Raw genomic sequence first — 13,330 nt, 5'->3', positions numbered from 1 at the left:
TCTTCCTTTTTGGGGGGGGGGGGGCTTTAACGAGCCTCGTTAAGATCGCAATAATATTCCACCCTCTAATTGCTCGCTCCATTCAGCGGACAGGCGAGCATTGGCTCCCGCTTGATGCGAGCCGTGCGGTGGGTGGGTGGGAGGGCTGCCGCTGCTGAGATGGGAGACTCTGATAACCCCCCGTGTGCGCTGCACAAGTGGTGAAAGCCTCGCGCTACGTACTGGCTAATGATTGGCACGCTTGACAGTGATTGGCAGGGCTGCCATGACAACGCTACAACGACACCAAGAAGACCAATAGAAAAGGGAAACAAAATGTTTCAATGCTACACTCACGGCGGATTTAGGGGGGAGATATTATGAGGCTGGTGTCATTAGGCGATAGCCATTGAATCATTCAATCTTTTTACTCGCCGTATTTTTTCGGGGGTTTTTTTTTTCTCCCCTTTTTCTCGATAATTTCCCTTCTCTCTCAGGTCATTTCCATGGTTTTCAGATCCCCCTTAGAGCTTTATCCCTCCCATTTCTTCCTGCCAAACTTCGCTGATCGCCCCCTGCTCCTGGCGAACAGCGCTCCCACCGCCAGGTCTCCAGAAGACTTGTCCATGTTTCAGCTACCGACCCTCAACTTTTCCCCGGAGCAGGTGGCGAGCGTCTGCGAGACGCTGGAGGAGACCGGGGACATCGAACGGCTGGGCCGCTTCCTCTGGTCCCTTCCGGTGGCGCCCGGCGCTTGCGAGGCGATCAACAAGCACGAATCCATCCTGCGCGCCCGCGCCGTGGTGGCGTTTCACACGGGCAATTTCAGAGACCTGTACCACATCCTGGAGAACCACAAGTTCACCAAGGACTCCCACGGCAAGCTGCAGGCCATGTGGCTGGAGGCGCACTACCAGGAGGCCGAGAAGCTCCGCGGCCGCCCCCTCGGACCGGTCGATAAGTACCGGGTGCGGAAGAAGTTTCCGCTGCCTCGCACCATATGGGACGGCGAGCAGAAGACGCACTGTTTCAAGGAGAGGACGCGGAGCCTGCTCAGGGAGTGGTACCTGCAGGACCCCTATCCGAACCCCAGCAAGAAAAGGGAACTGGCGCAAGCCACTGGACTCACTCCCACACAGGTCGGGAATTGGTTTAAAAACCGCAGGCAACGAGACAGAGCAGCGGCGGCAAAAAACAGGTTTGTGTTTTTCCTCCCTACCTCCACTCACTCGCCATGCAGTCGACCCGAATGCGTTGCGGATCACACTCCGCGACTTCGGCGGACCACATATGCCCGTGTTTTAACCCAGAGAGACCAGCCCGTGTCGCAAACAGCGGGGCAAACCAGCGGCAGCCACCAGCCAAACGCTGGCGAGATATGAAAGTGGCTCGTCCGTTTCACGCGCCGGGTTTATGATTTGCTACCGAACGGCTGGTGAATTTGGGGACATTTGTGCGTCGTTGGCTGGCAGATGTTCGCGTTTTTAAAAAGTTGATTCGCCACCCCTGGTGGCAAAGCGTCCAGATGTCTCGTTACGCTGCAGGACATGGACAGGAGTGAAGGCTGTCTGTGGCAGGGGGAGGGAGCAGGCTCCGGCGACATTTTAGTTCAGCAGTGGACTCACGAAACACTGCAATAATAATAATAATAATAATGATAATAACACACGAGCAGAAACTGTGCCGGGCATAGATAATAAGACGCCATGCTACGTTTTAAAATGTCTCCAACGCGTATGAAACGTGATGTTAGATTTAATTTTTTTGTGCAAAGAGTGGAGAACTCCGCAGTGCTCGGTGCAAAAGAAAAAAAACATGTATGTTATTTTATTTGTACAAAATGCGAGCGTCCCTGCAACGCGAATGTAACAGAATTACTAATCGCGAAATTGCAGAAAAATAACTAGTATTTAACGACACGATTTGTAGCTGCTGTGTAGAAACCAGGAGCCGGCTGTGGCACAAACTTCCTCTCTTCCTTCCTCTATCGGCTGGTGTGTGTTGTAGCCTGCAGGCCGGGCGGTTCACACGAGGAAACACACACTAACGCGTCCAGGTCACGGACTGCTACAAATGTATCATTTTGTAGCAACAAATGTATCACTTTGTGGCAACAAATGTATCACTTTGTAGCAGTGCAGCACGTCTTACATTGTATCTGTTACGACAGCGTAGCCTTATAGGCGATCTTTCACGTTTCATGTGCCTTTGAAATAAACCAGCCTATATCATCCCCATGCAAACGGGGATATTGTTAATAGTTCGGTGATATTGCACACCTAAACAAACTGGTGGATCTACCGTAAATACTATAAACGTAAGATTATTTACATTATTAACAATTATTTCTTTTGTTGCAGACTACTCTGCTGTTTGTTAGGACATCATAATATTTCAACGTATTGCATAATTATCCTTAATATTTATTTATGTAAAAGTGGAAATAACCATGCCTATTAAAAACAATAATAATTTTTTTTTTAAAATCATTCGAAGGCATTGGCTATATTCCTTGTGAATTCCATAATTGATTAGAAAGCCATACGTCACAAGGCTCTCTGTAAGCCACAGGAATATTATTCTAATGTGTTTTGCTAAATGAATAGCCTAGATATATTTCCGGACCGCTATTATCCTGCTGTGATGGAGTTGTTATTATCATGAGTGGATTGGAGATAGACATTTAGGATGATTGGAGTATAACCTGGACCTTGACGTCACTCATTCACACACACATAAACACACACACACACACACATAGACTTCCATCTTTTCCATCAGCCTGCATATTATATATATATATATATATATATATATATATATATGTGTGTGTGTGTGTGTGTGTGTGCGTAAGATTCCTATCAGTGCGTCTGTCACGTGACTCCGAGATGAGGGTCTTATAAAAGACGTAAACAGCAGTTTAAGCGACGTGCTGCGCCGACATGACGAGCGGTTTCCCGTCCCACCGGTGACCATTTACGCCGTCATTACTCTTGACGAAACGTCACAATTGTCCCACATTTGGGAGTCCAAATAGCGCCGTGTTTTGTCCCCCGAACGGCGATTTGATTTAAAAAAAAAACCCAACATGCACGGCTGAGGCCAGCAAGGGAAAGAAAGGCAACTCTGCACCCTATTTTGCAGGAGGGGAAGGGAGACGGGGGGGGGCATTCTCGGGTCTAATTGCCATGTCTTCCCCCCCCCCCTCCCTTCTTTCCTTCTTCCCCTCCTCATTTCTTTTCTTCTCTAGGCTCCAACATCAAGCAATAGGAGCGAACGGTATGCGGTCCCTTTCAGAGTCCGGCCTCACCCCGCATAGCTCGGCAGAGTCGCCCTCCACCGCGGCCAGTCCCACCACCAGCGTCTCCAGCGCGACAGAGCGCGTCGACACCGGCACGTCCATCCTGTCCGTCACCTCCAGCGACTCGGAGTGCGACGTATGATACGGAAAAACAACAACAAACAACAACAACAACAAACAACCACACAAAAAGAGAAATATTTACAGGGAATATGGACCTGAGAGGAAAAAAAAAAAGACTTATGAAATATCGCGGATGAAAAAAAGGACCGATTCATATAAATATTAAAAAAAAGAGAGATAAAAGCACGTCTTTTTTTTTTTAGGAAAAAAAAGCGCTTTCAAAGGACCCACGCCTCCTCCTCCCCCCCCGTCATATACCCCCCACACCTCCACTACTACTAGCCTACTTGCATGATGTTTTTTATTTTTTATTTTTTATTTTTATTTTTTTTCCAAAATCAGGGCCAAACACCTTGAGTTCAAGCTTTTCCACGAGGAACATCGGTCAGAGGGGATAAAAGCAGATCGTCTTTGTGTCTTCATCACTCCCCCCCCCATCTCCATATTTAGTCCAAGTGATGATGATGATGGTGATGATGATGATGATGATGATGATGATGCAGCCGCCATGCAGAAACAGATGCAATCCTGTTTTTTTTGGGGTTTTTTTGTTATTTTTTTTTCCTTTTATGTTCATCAGACAATCATTTAAGTCGTAAGCACCTTTTTTAATACACGTCAGTCACTGCCTGTGTGGGGTAGGTATACATGGTCAACAAAACTAAACAAAAAATGTGGAACGGAATCGTTTATGACTGTATCAGATTTTTATTTTTATTTCAAAATTTTATATTGAATTATGTATATCTCAAATAATGCGATCATTCTCCCGGTCTGTAATATACGTGTAGAAATATGCTTGTACATAATTATTGCTCCCCCTCCCCCTCCCTCCCCCCTCCCTCCTCCCCCTCCCGTCTTCATCCTCTTTTCTATCCCTTCCTCACTTTTCTTGACTTGGTGTTCCTACATAAAATATTTGTCAAAACGTACAACCGAGTTCTCTAGGCGTTTTTGTTGATATTATTATTATTATTATTATTATTATTATTATGGCTGAGGCTGTCATGGTGAATTTTATTTAATGCATTTAATGCAGAAGAGGTGAAGGGAAGAATGAAATATTACTTCATTGCTTTAACTGGTGGTTCATCCTCTATACATTTCCCCCCATAGTGTCGCCCAGAGTGTGCATGCCCCAACCGACGCAATGGTCCCCTCCTGGCCTGCTTGTTGTGCTAATGTGCTAATTCCTAAATTAAATGCTGTATTCAGTTTTACACATAGCCCTGCGTCATATGAAGTGTCGCTTTTCGACCGTGCGATGTACTACGACGTTCACATCGCTGCGTTACTGCACCATCGCTCCTCATCACTTCCCCACACGCAACCAAATCCATATGCAGGGTGCAATATCGTCCTGCATAACACACACACACACACACACACACACACACACACACACACACACACACACACACACACACACACATACACACACACACACACACACACACACACACACACACACACACACCCATATGCATGCATCCGTACATATATAGGCCTATTATGGCAAACGTCAACGTCATGCAGCACTTAAAAAAAATGTGAGTGCTATTTCCTCTTTTGTTTACGGTTGCCAGTGAATACAGAAATTAAGTAAACGCGCCATTAAAAGGGCTAATCACGAGGGGACTCCTCCCCTGTCCCAATCTCCCATTGTGGCCCGCTGAAAAGAGCTTTTCTTCCCCGAACGAGAACCAACCTCCCCCCCTTCTCCTCCCCCCCCACCCCCCAAAAAAAGGCTTTTTCTCCTGCAGCTCCTCCATCTAAATCCCTGACCAATTATGCCCCAGACTGCAGGGCTGGTTTGCCGGACACTGTTACAGCAGCCATAGCGTTGGCGGTCATTAAACATATATAGGCATAGTATCCAAGTACGTCCCACGAGCACGTTTTTTGGGTTTTTTTTGTTGTTGTTTTCTTCTTCTTCTTCTGTAAACTGTAAACAAGCACGAGAGTGTCCGCCGTGACTTTGGCGTGTGGGAAAAGTGAATCAGGGCGTACTTCTGCTGGGATGTACAGACTTGCAGAAGAAGAGTTGTAGATGAGGCGTAGCATTAAACAGCAGCGCGGCTGCAGCGCGGAAGCCTCCACGCCGTCCGGCTTTACGGCGCTGAGCTCGGACACGGTGAAGTGGGGGGCGGGGGGCGCAATACGGGGCTGCGTGTCGACCCCATACCACCGAACAAAGATAGTAACGCATGTTTCCGGCTCCGCTAGTCCGGCAACGTGTGCATATTTGAACGTGGGCCTAACGGAATACGGGGGGGGGGGGCGCCCGCCGGACTCCGCACTGTCACGCGCACGCGTGTGTGCGTGGGTTTACATATACGCGTCTTCACGCGCGGGCTTCGAGAATGTATGCCTGCGCGTGTCGGAACCACTGTGTTAATAAATACGTCAATAAATATGCTTATTACGAAACCTGCATCCCATGTGGGTGCAGGACTTGGCCCGGCGACTCCAACTCGCGCTGTCCTAAAAACACAAACAACAAAACAAAACAAAAGAATCGACGTGACCGGTTAAAACTTACTCGAACAAGCCGAATATTAATTATTAGAAATCTGGCCACGGATTTATTTCATTTTCTCCGTCACCCCGAGTTATTATCATCATTCCCCGCACATAAGCTATCTTGCATATCATCAAAACCAAAACGCATGCAAGTCTACGTAGAGAAGCTCGGCTTACTGGACTCCGCGCCTATTATCGACCCCAGCAGAACCGGAGCCTGCATGCAAACAAACTCCACACACAACACACACACACACACACACACACACACACACACACACACACACACACACACACACACACACACACACACACACACACAGCATTGGCCGCAACAAGCGATCTCCGACTCCGACACGCAATCATTGGCAGTTGATTGCGGTTGAAGTAAATCTGTATTTTAAGCCAATTCCCCAGATTTAAGTCGGCCTGCGAGAGAAAGATAGACCCTATCAACGGCGGCGCGAGGCCGGCGGGGAGAGGCCGAGACGCAGCCGTGCCCGATCCTTATCTGGCCCGTATAGGCGCACTCCACAAGTTTTATTGGCTGCGACAAGTCCCGGCTATGATTGAGATTAAATTAATCATAAACTGAAGAGCATTTTTTTTATCGCTAAAGGAGGACACGGGGATTAGGCCTATCTGGAGATGGAGCCGCGGATAGGGAGTCATGAATATAAAACAAGTGATGAATGGGCTTCATTTAACGCGATGTTCACACGTTACGTTCATTAGCCCACCGCCGGCTTTGGGGGGGGGGGTTACTGCACACACGGGCAGATAAACTGCAAGCAACAACAAAAAATTTTTTTTCTAATTTAAAAAAAAATGGCGGTGCATGTGTAAAATAATGTCAAAATTATGGAAACTGAACAAAACTTTGCTCTCAAGACAAATCTGTTTTGCACAGATGCCAGTGACCTTAACAGCGAGACACAGAGACGTGCATGCATGCATATAGAGTCCATGCATGCATGCATATAGAGCCCATGCATGCATGCATATAGATGCATGCATGTTACAGGGAAAACGACGAGAAGATGGCAAGATCGCGTTAAAAAAAGGGTGAACAGTTGTCCCAAATCTGAAAACACGGAGCATAGCGGGGCAGACTGGATGCAAAAAAAAAGTGCTTGGAGTGCGGGTCTATCTGTTGCAGGCTGGGGTCATTAACAGCAGGGGAGCTCTGTTCGTGATCTGTCAAGTCGAATATGGATCACGAAACAAAGGAACTTAGCGAGGAGTAATCTCTGTGTGTGATACTTACATGAATACGGGCGGAGAGTTAAGCGAGAATGTGAGACAAGTGCGGCAACAATGGAGACTCATGTTTTTCCCTTTCACGCTCCCACCCTCTCTGCACTACTACTACTAGTTGTTTCTCGTATCTGTGCAAGTGTCAAACAAACAACACGAGGGATTAGCGGGGCCTATTCTCGCTGCTGGGGAGAGCGGCGGAGGCACGGCGAGGCGAACTATTAGCAAAGAAGAAGAAGAAGAAGAAGAAGAAGAAGAAGAAGAAGAAGAAGAAGAAGAAGAAGAAGAAGAAATAAAGAGGGACTATTAGGCATTAGTCTGGCACGGAGAAATGGTGGCTCTGCTCTGTTTTTTCTCGGATTTCCCCGGTTAACTGAACACAACTTTTCTATTGGTGTGTATTCATGCAGCACCCAAAGAGCACCAGTTCCCTGTGACCCGGATTGAAGGCGTGTAACTGCAGCCCGGCCTCAGTACAATGCAGGCGGGCCGGGCCAGTGCGGACGAGACGGGCTCCTTTTTGGCTCAGCGTTCACCCCCCCCCCCCTCTTTCTCTCTCTCTCTCCCTCTCTCTCTCTTCTTTTCAGCAGGGCCCTGAATAGTAGGTAAGAAACTGGTCTTAAGCATTTCCTCTCGACTGAGGAGCAACAGCCCTGCATACGCTGGCACCGGGGCCATAGGTTCCCACTGAGAGCGACGTGTCTGCCGCTCCGGGCTGGAAGGCTGCGAGGTGAAGCAGCAGCCGCAGCAGCGAGGCCCTCAGAAAAGAAGGGAAGGGGGGGGTGATTTATTACAGCCGTTTCGTTATCGTGACGTTCGGGTAACTTTTGATGACCTCTGCAGCACAGATGACCTCCGTTCAGAGGTAAAGACCCGTGCGTGCATAATGCGCGCGGGGGTGGGGGGTATATTTGCGGGTCATTTCTTTTGGGGTGTCTTGAAAAAAAAATAATGCTTTCAACAACGCCTCGCACCTGCCGCTAGATATGGTCTCTGACGCTCTGATAACCCCCCCCCCGCCCCCCCGCTTTCTCGGGGCTTCCTCTCATTCACGCATTCATTCACTCACCCCAACTCTCCCTCTCTCTCTCTGCCCACTCTATCTCTTCTTTCTCTCTAAGACTACTGTGGGATTTAAAAGTGTAATTCTATTAAATTGTAATTGTGGGGTCACAGAAGGCAATGATACAGGATCAACGGTGTATTAGTCGCTTGAACTTTCATTTGAAGGCGGAGGCCTATAAGCAGATGGGATCATGGCATCCCCCCCCCCCTCTCTCTCTCTTACTCTATCTATCTATCTATTTATCCATCTCTGGCGCCCACAGCCAGGTCAGCAGTGCGGAGGCACACACACACACACACACACACACAAAAAGAAAAACCGCTCTAATGCCTATTAGTAGAGGCCTGCCATTCCACAAGCTTCATCTCTTTAAAACAAGCATAACATGAAAGCAACCCAACTTTAGCTTGCTCAAGCGGACACGAGCACGCTGACATGCGCCCATGCAGGCACGTACGCACACGCACATCCAGCACGCAAAAACACAAGCAAAGCTTTTGGGGGTGGGGGGTGGGGGGGGTGATGGGGGCAGGGTGTGAGGCTGTGATCTCTCGCCTTGTGCACACCGAGTGGACAGAGCTCTGAGCAGCTTAAATAGAGCCCGGCACCTGTGTTTTCTACCGCCGTTCTCAGGCCTCCTTACAACGAGCGGCACGGCACTTGTACGCACCGCGAGCACGCGGACGGACGCGCGCGCACGCGCACGCACGCACAAACACCAGCGATCGATCAGTGCGTGCGATGCGTTTTTCATTGGCCAGTACGTCACCGCATATCAGCTTTATCTCCTGGAGCGCCCCGCTGTACAAGCCATCCCATAATATGTTGTTCTATAGGGCCTGCTGACGTATCATTTCGAATGAGCTGGAAAAGAAAACTTTTAACACAAGGCGAGTGGGGTTTGTTTTTAAACCCAGGTCACCAATCCGCAAAACTACAGCCTCAAAAAAAAAGAAGAAGAAGAAGAAGAAGAAGAAGAAGAAGTGATTTTCCCAGAAACCGCAGTTTCTGGCGACGCGAGAGTTGATTGGAAGGTCGAAGTTGCGCGGGGAAGCCGTGAGAAGCTGTACGCTCAAACCCGCGCTGGTCTGCACGAGGAGGAGGCTGTCTCACGCAGTCCCGCTGCGGCTAGGGGGCTGGGGGGGGGTCGCGAGCCCCCGGCCACAGAATGGTCGGTTCGCGCCTCCCACTGCGTCCCGGTTTAACAATCACCCCAAACCATTTCCACCTTGTCCCCCTCACTACAAATGATCCGCGACGTCCCCACAAAGACGCCGCTGGAGGGGTGTTTTATTAGCGAGGGGCCATTAAAGCGGACGCCCCGTAACCGGACGTCTCAGACGTTCTGACGGCGTTGCCCTCCGTCCGCCCTTCTCTCTCCCGCGCTCGTTCTCAGTCTTTTTTTATCATCATTATTATCATAAATTGGTGATTAGTAAACGCCATTGTCAGTCAGCTGTAGAGGTCCAAAACTGAAAGGGCTGGTGTGCCGTCTGGGTCCGGACGCACCGGATGAACCCGGACACACACAGCCGCGTGCGCGTCCGGCCAAGAGAGCCGCCATCACGTCTCCCGCCGGAGCCTCCTCATCCCGGCGTCAAGGCTGCAGACGCGGGACGCGGACTAACAACCTAAATCTGACTATACGTTCAAAACCCAACTTTCACATCTACATAAGGAAGTAGACTCTTTATTTTGTTGTCTTTTGCGGATATTTCTTCTTCTTCTTTTCTTTTAAATATATCAACACAGTGGACAAAATAAGTTAAATGTTACAGGGTTTATATGATAATAAGGCACCATATCTATCTATCTATCTATCTATCTATCTATCTATCTATCTATCTATCTATCTATCTATCTATCTATCTATCTATCTATCTATCTATCTATCTATGACGTTGCAATATTATTACAGCATTATTACAACATCATCACAATATTAGTGTTATTTCCGCTTTGATATGAAATATTTCTATATTAAAGGGACGAAGTGTCCTTGGTTTCTTGGTATATTGAAAAAAATAAATAATATCCATGGACCCTATGGTCCGAAGTGACAGAACAGCCGAAGTGAGGGGCTACATTTGTCAACCTAAATCGCGTGTAGGTGTCTCTCTCTACACAGGCTGACGCGGGGCTCGTTAGATAAGTCCCTCCGCGCCTACCGACGGCGGAGTCGTTAAGCGGTTTCTTTTAGTTCCTTCACAGAGACTGTTGACCGTCTCCCATTAAAATCCACATGCGCTGCTGGAACAACATCTCCGTAGTAAACGGCGATACTATAATAGCCCGGGTTTTATGTAACGGTGATTGGTGCTAACGGTAAATAGCCTGGCCTTAAAGCCCCCGTACGCCCCCTTTCGAGCCGCGTCTATGCACTTAACAAAGGGTCGGGGATTGACTGGGGCCCGGTTGCCCTTATCAATTTAACCTCCGTTTAGAGCGCTATAGAATGGATTACCGGGGGGATGCCGGCCTCCTGCTCACAAACAACCCCTGTCGGAGAGGAGTCCATACGGCAGACAGGGGGGCTGCGCAGGCCACAACGGCGGCCGAGCTGAGGCTGCGCAGACCTGCGGAGAGACGGAGCAACGGCGGTGCGCGTCTGCCATCTAGCGGCCGATACTCGCTCCGTTGCACAAAACGCAAGTGTGCGGCACCCTGTTCCCTCACACATCAAATTTGTATGGTATCAAGAGGATCAGGAAGGTCTCTTCAGATGCCAGATGGCCGTTCATTCATCTGTTAAACCAGCTTGTACGAGCAGAAATCTAATCTGGACTCGACTACCATTTGGTCCAAGTGGTATAGGTTGCTTTTTGTAGCTACAGCGCAGAAGCAAGCGGGGCCTATCCGTACTGACAACGACGCCATACACACTCGGCTGTCTGCACATACAGCAAAGCCATAAGAGTTAAGTTGTGTAAGAATGTCCTCTTCTTCTTCTTCTTCTTCTTCTTCTTCTTCTTCTTCTTACTTTATAAGGTGCGGAGGCCCGGAGCTCACTCACAGTGTGATGACTGCTGACCAAGTTGACATCTAAATGTGAAGGGGAGCCATTTGAATGGGTTGAAGTGCTGGTGACTCTGGCTAGATAGTCTCCATAATGATGAGTAATATTTCATATACAGTTATGAATATAAGTTTCATAGCATGCGTTCTTAGTTGCACCCGGTCCGTTTTCAACTCGTACATGCGTGTGTGTGAGTGGAAGGGGACGCAGGAAATGGGGAACTAACTTTGCGTTGATACTTGTAAACCCCAACCACTGCCTCAGCCTGACTCGAGTCTCCTTATTTCTGTTCTCAGTTAAATCCTCCTTGCGCTCCAGTTGTTGGCCATACGCAAGCACACAAATTCGCGCACCATAGGGACATCAACGGGCCGGCAAGTCTCACACACACACACACACACACACTGTACAAGGGCTGTCATTAAACTTTTATTGCATGAAAGTCAAATGATGTTGGAACAGTGAACCGGCTCCTCCATTTAGCGCTAGATCGAGGATTCAGGCGGCAGCGGATGTAATGGAATCCCTGATCCCTGGTTAATTTTTCACCACTGATACCCGGAGTTCCATCGAGGCCAAGCCACTGATGTGTGTGTGTGTGTGTGTGTGTGTTGTCTGTGTGCGTTGCAGTACTTTTGGTGGAGGATTGGGGCACGGCCTTTTAGAGGAGGAGGAGGGGGGGGGGTTGGATAGCGATGGAGAAGGTTTTGCCGTAAATGGACGGTAAAACACACTGACGGCCAGGAGAACACGAGCCACCGTTAAACCGTAATGGGGGAGGTGTAGAGGGGAGGAGGTGTAAGGACAACGAGCAGGGTTGTTGGTATGTAATAGGCAATAGCTTGTTCATTTCCCCTCACTTTGCTCCCGCTCACGTAAGTGTGGATAGCCAACCTACTGCTGTGGTCGGCGGAGTCTATTTCCAGTGCTACCTTTCTAGCATGTAGCATAGCTTACTGGGGAGCAGCTAGCTAATGCCTCCATGGGGGATACAGCCACTCCTAAAAGCCTCATTGGGTCATGTAGCCTGGAGGTAAAAGATGCATTTTGTTAGTAAATCACTGGATCTGCAGCATTTTCTATGACCCTTATAGCGTTCTGAGCTTTCTCCGCTAAAAGGCCTCCACATACACCTGCACATACACACATGCCGTAGCACCCTGCGCACACTATGTAGTCTGCAATCACCTTAACAGTTACACTTAAAGCACACGCCTGCACGAGCGAAGCGAATTTAGACGCGCTCACATTCTGAACGATCTCACGCCCTCCTCAGCGCCACACGTGTTCAGCTCCCCCTGTCTGACTGAAAGGTTTTGCTTGTCACGGGCTGCTCCTGGACTGAGAGAAACCATCTGGAAACAATAAATAAGTGGGGAAAGTTTAATGAAAGTCTATTTTAAAATGCATCCGTCGCAAGTCGTTGCCTATACGAGTGTCTTGCTTACTTGCTTAAGAGGTGTGTGTGTGTGTGTGTGTGTGTGTGTGCGTGTGTGTGTGTGTATGTGTGTGTGCGTGCAGGAAGTACGTCTCTTGTTAATAACTAGTCCAAAAGGAGTGGGCTTTGGGAGGACCCTGAAGCTTGGAGCTGGGTCTTTTGTTCGACCGCCCCGTCTATTTTTAATAAGGTTCTCGTACATGAGTCGGCCGTAGAGCATCTTTGGAGCGCCGCTTTAAAAAAGCCCCCCCGTCCCAAGGTGGCCTCCAAAGCACATGCATTATTGAAGTATGCACCAGCTTAACCCGTTTGCTGCGCTCCCCGTACCCTGTCCAGTAGCAGCAGCCACGCAGCCCCCACAAGAGACAGGCCAGGGAAATAAAGACGACCAAATTGTTTTGAGCACTGAGAGCTACTGTGTGTGTGTGTGTGTGTGTGTGTGTGTGTGTGTGTGTCTGTGTCTGTGTCTGTGTCTGTGTGTCTGTGTGTGTCTTTGTGTCTGTGTGTGTCTGTGTGTGCGTGTGTGTGTGTGTACCATGTTTTTCTATCCTAATGGGGACCAAATGTCCCCATTAATATAACAATAATAATAATAATATATTGTGGGGCCCCATTAGGATAGACAAA

The 13,330-nt window shown here is 48.7% G+C and overlaps 1 protein-coding gene across 1 annotated transcript; it reads left to right on the top strand.

Moving 5' to 3' along the window:
* The first annotated feature begins 485 nt into the window (after nucleotides 1–485).
* six3a (SIX homeobox 3a) lies at nucleotides 486–3,422 on the top strand. Its single transcript, XM_056292126.1, has 2 exons — nucleotides 486–1,177; nucleotides 3,230–3,422. The coding sequence occupies exons 1-2, from the start codon at nucleotides 486–488 to the stop codon at nucleotides 3,420–3,422; spliced, it is 885 nt and encodes a 294-aa protein (XP_056148101.1).
* The last annotated feature ends 9,908 nt before the right edge of the window (nucleotides 3,423–13,330 follow it).

The sequence above is a fragment of the Lampris incognitus genome, chromosome 13, assembly GCF_029633865.1.
Source record: "Lampris incognitus isolate fLamInc1 chromosome 13, fLamInc1.hap2, whole genome shotgun sequence".
Lineage (NCBI taxonomy): Eukaryota > Metazoa > Chordata > Actinopteri > Lampriformes > Lampridae > Lampris > Lampris incognitus.
This window is presented reverse-complemented; position numbering and strand designations above follow the sequence as displayed.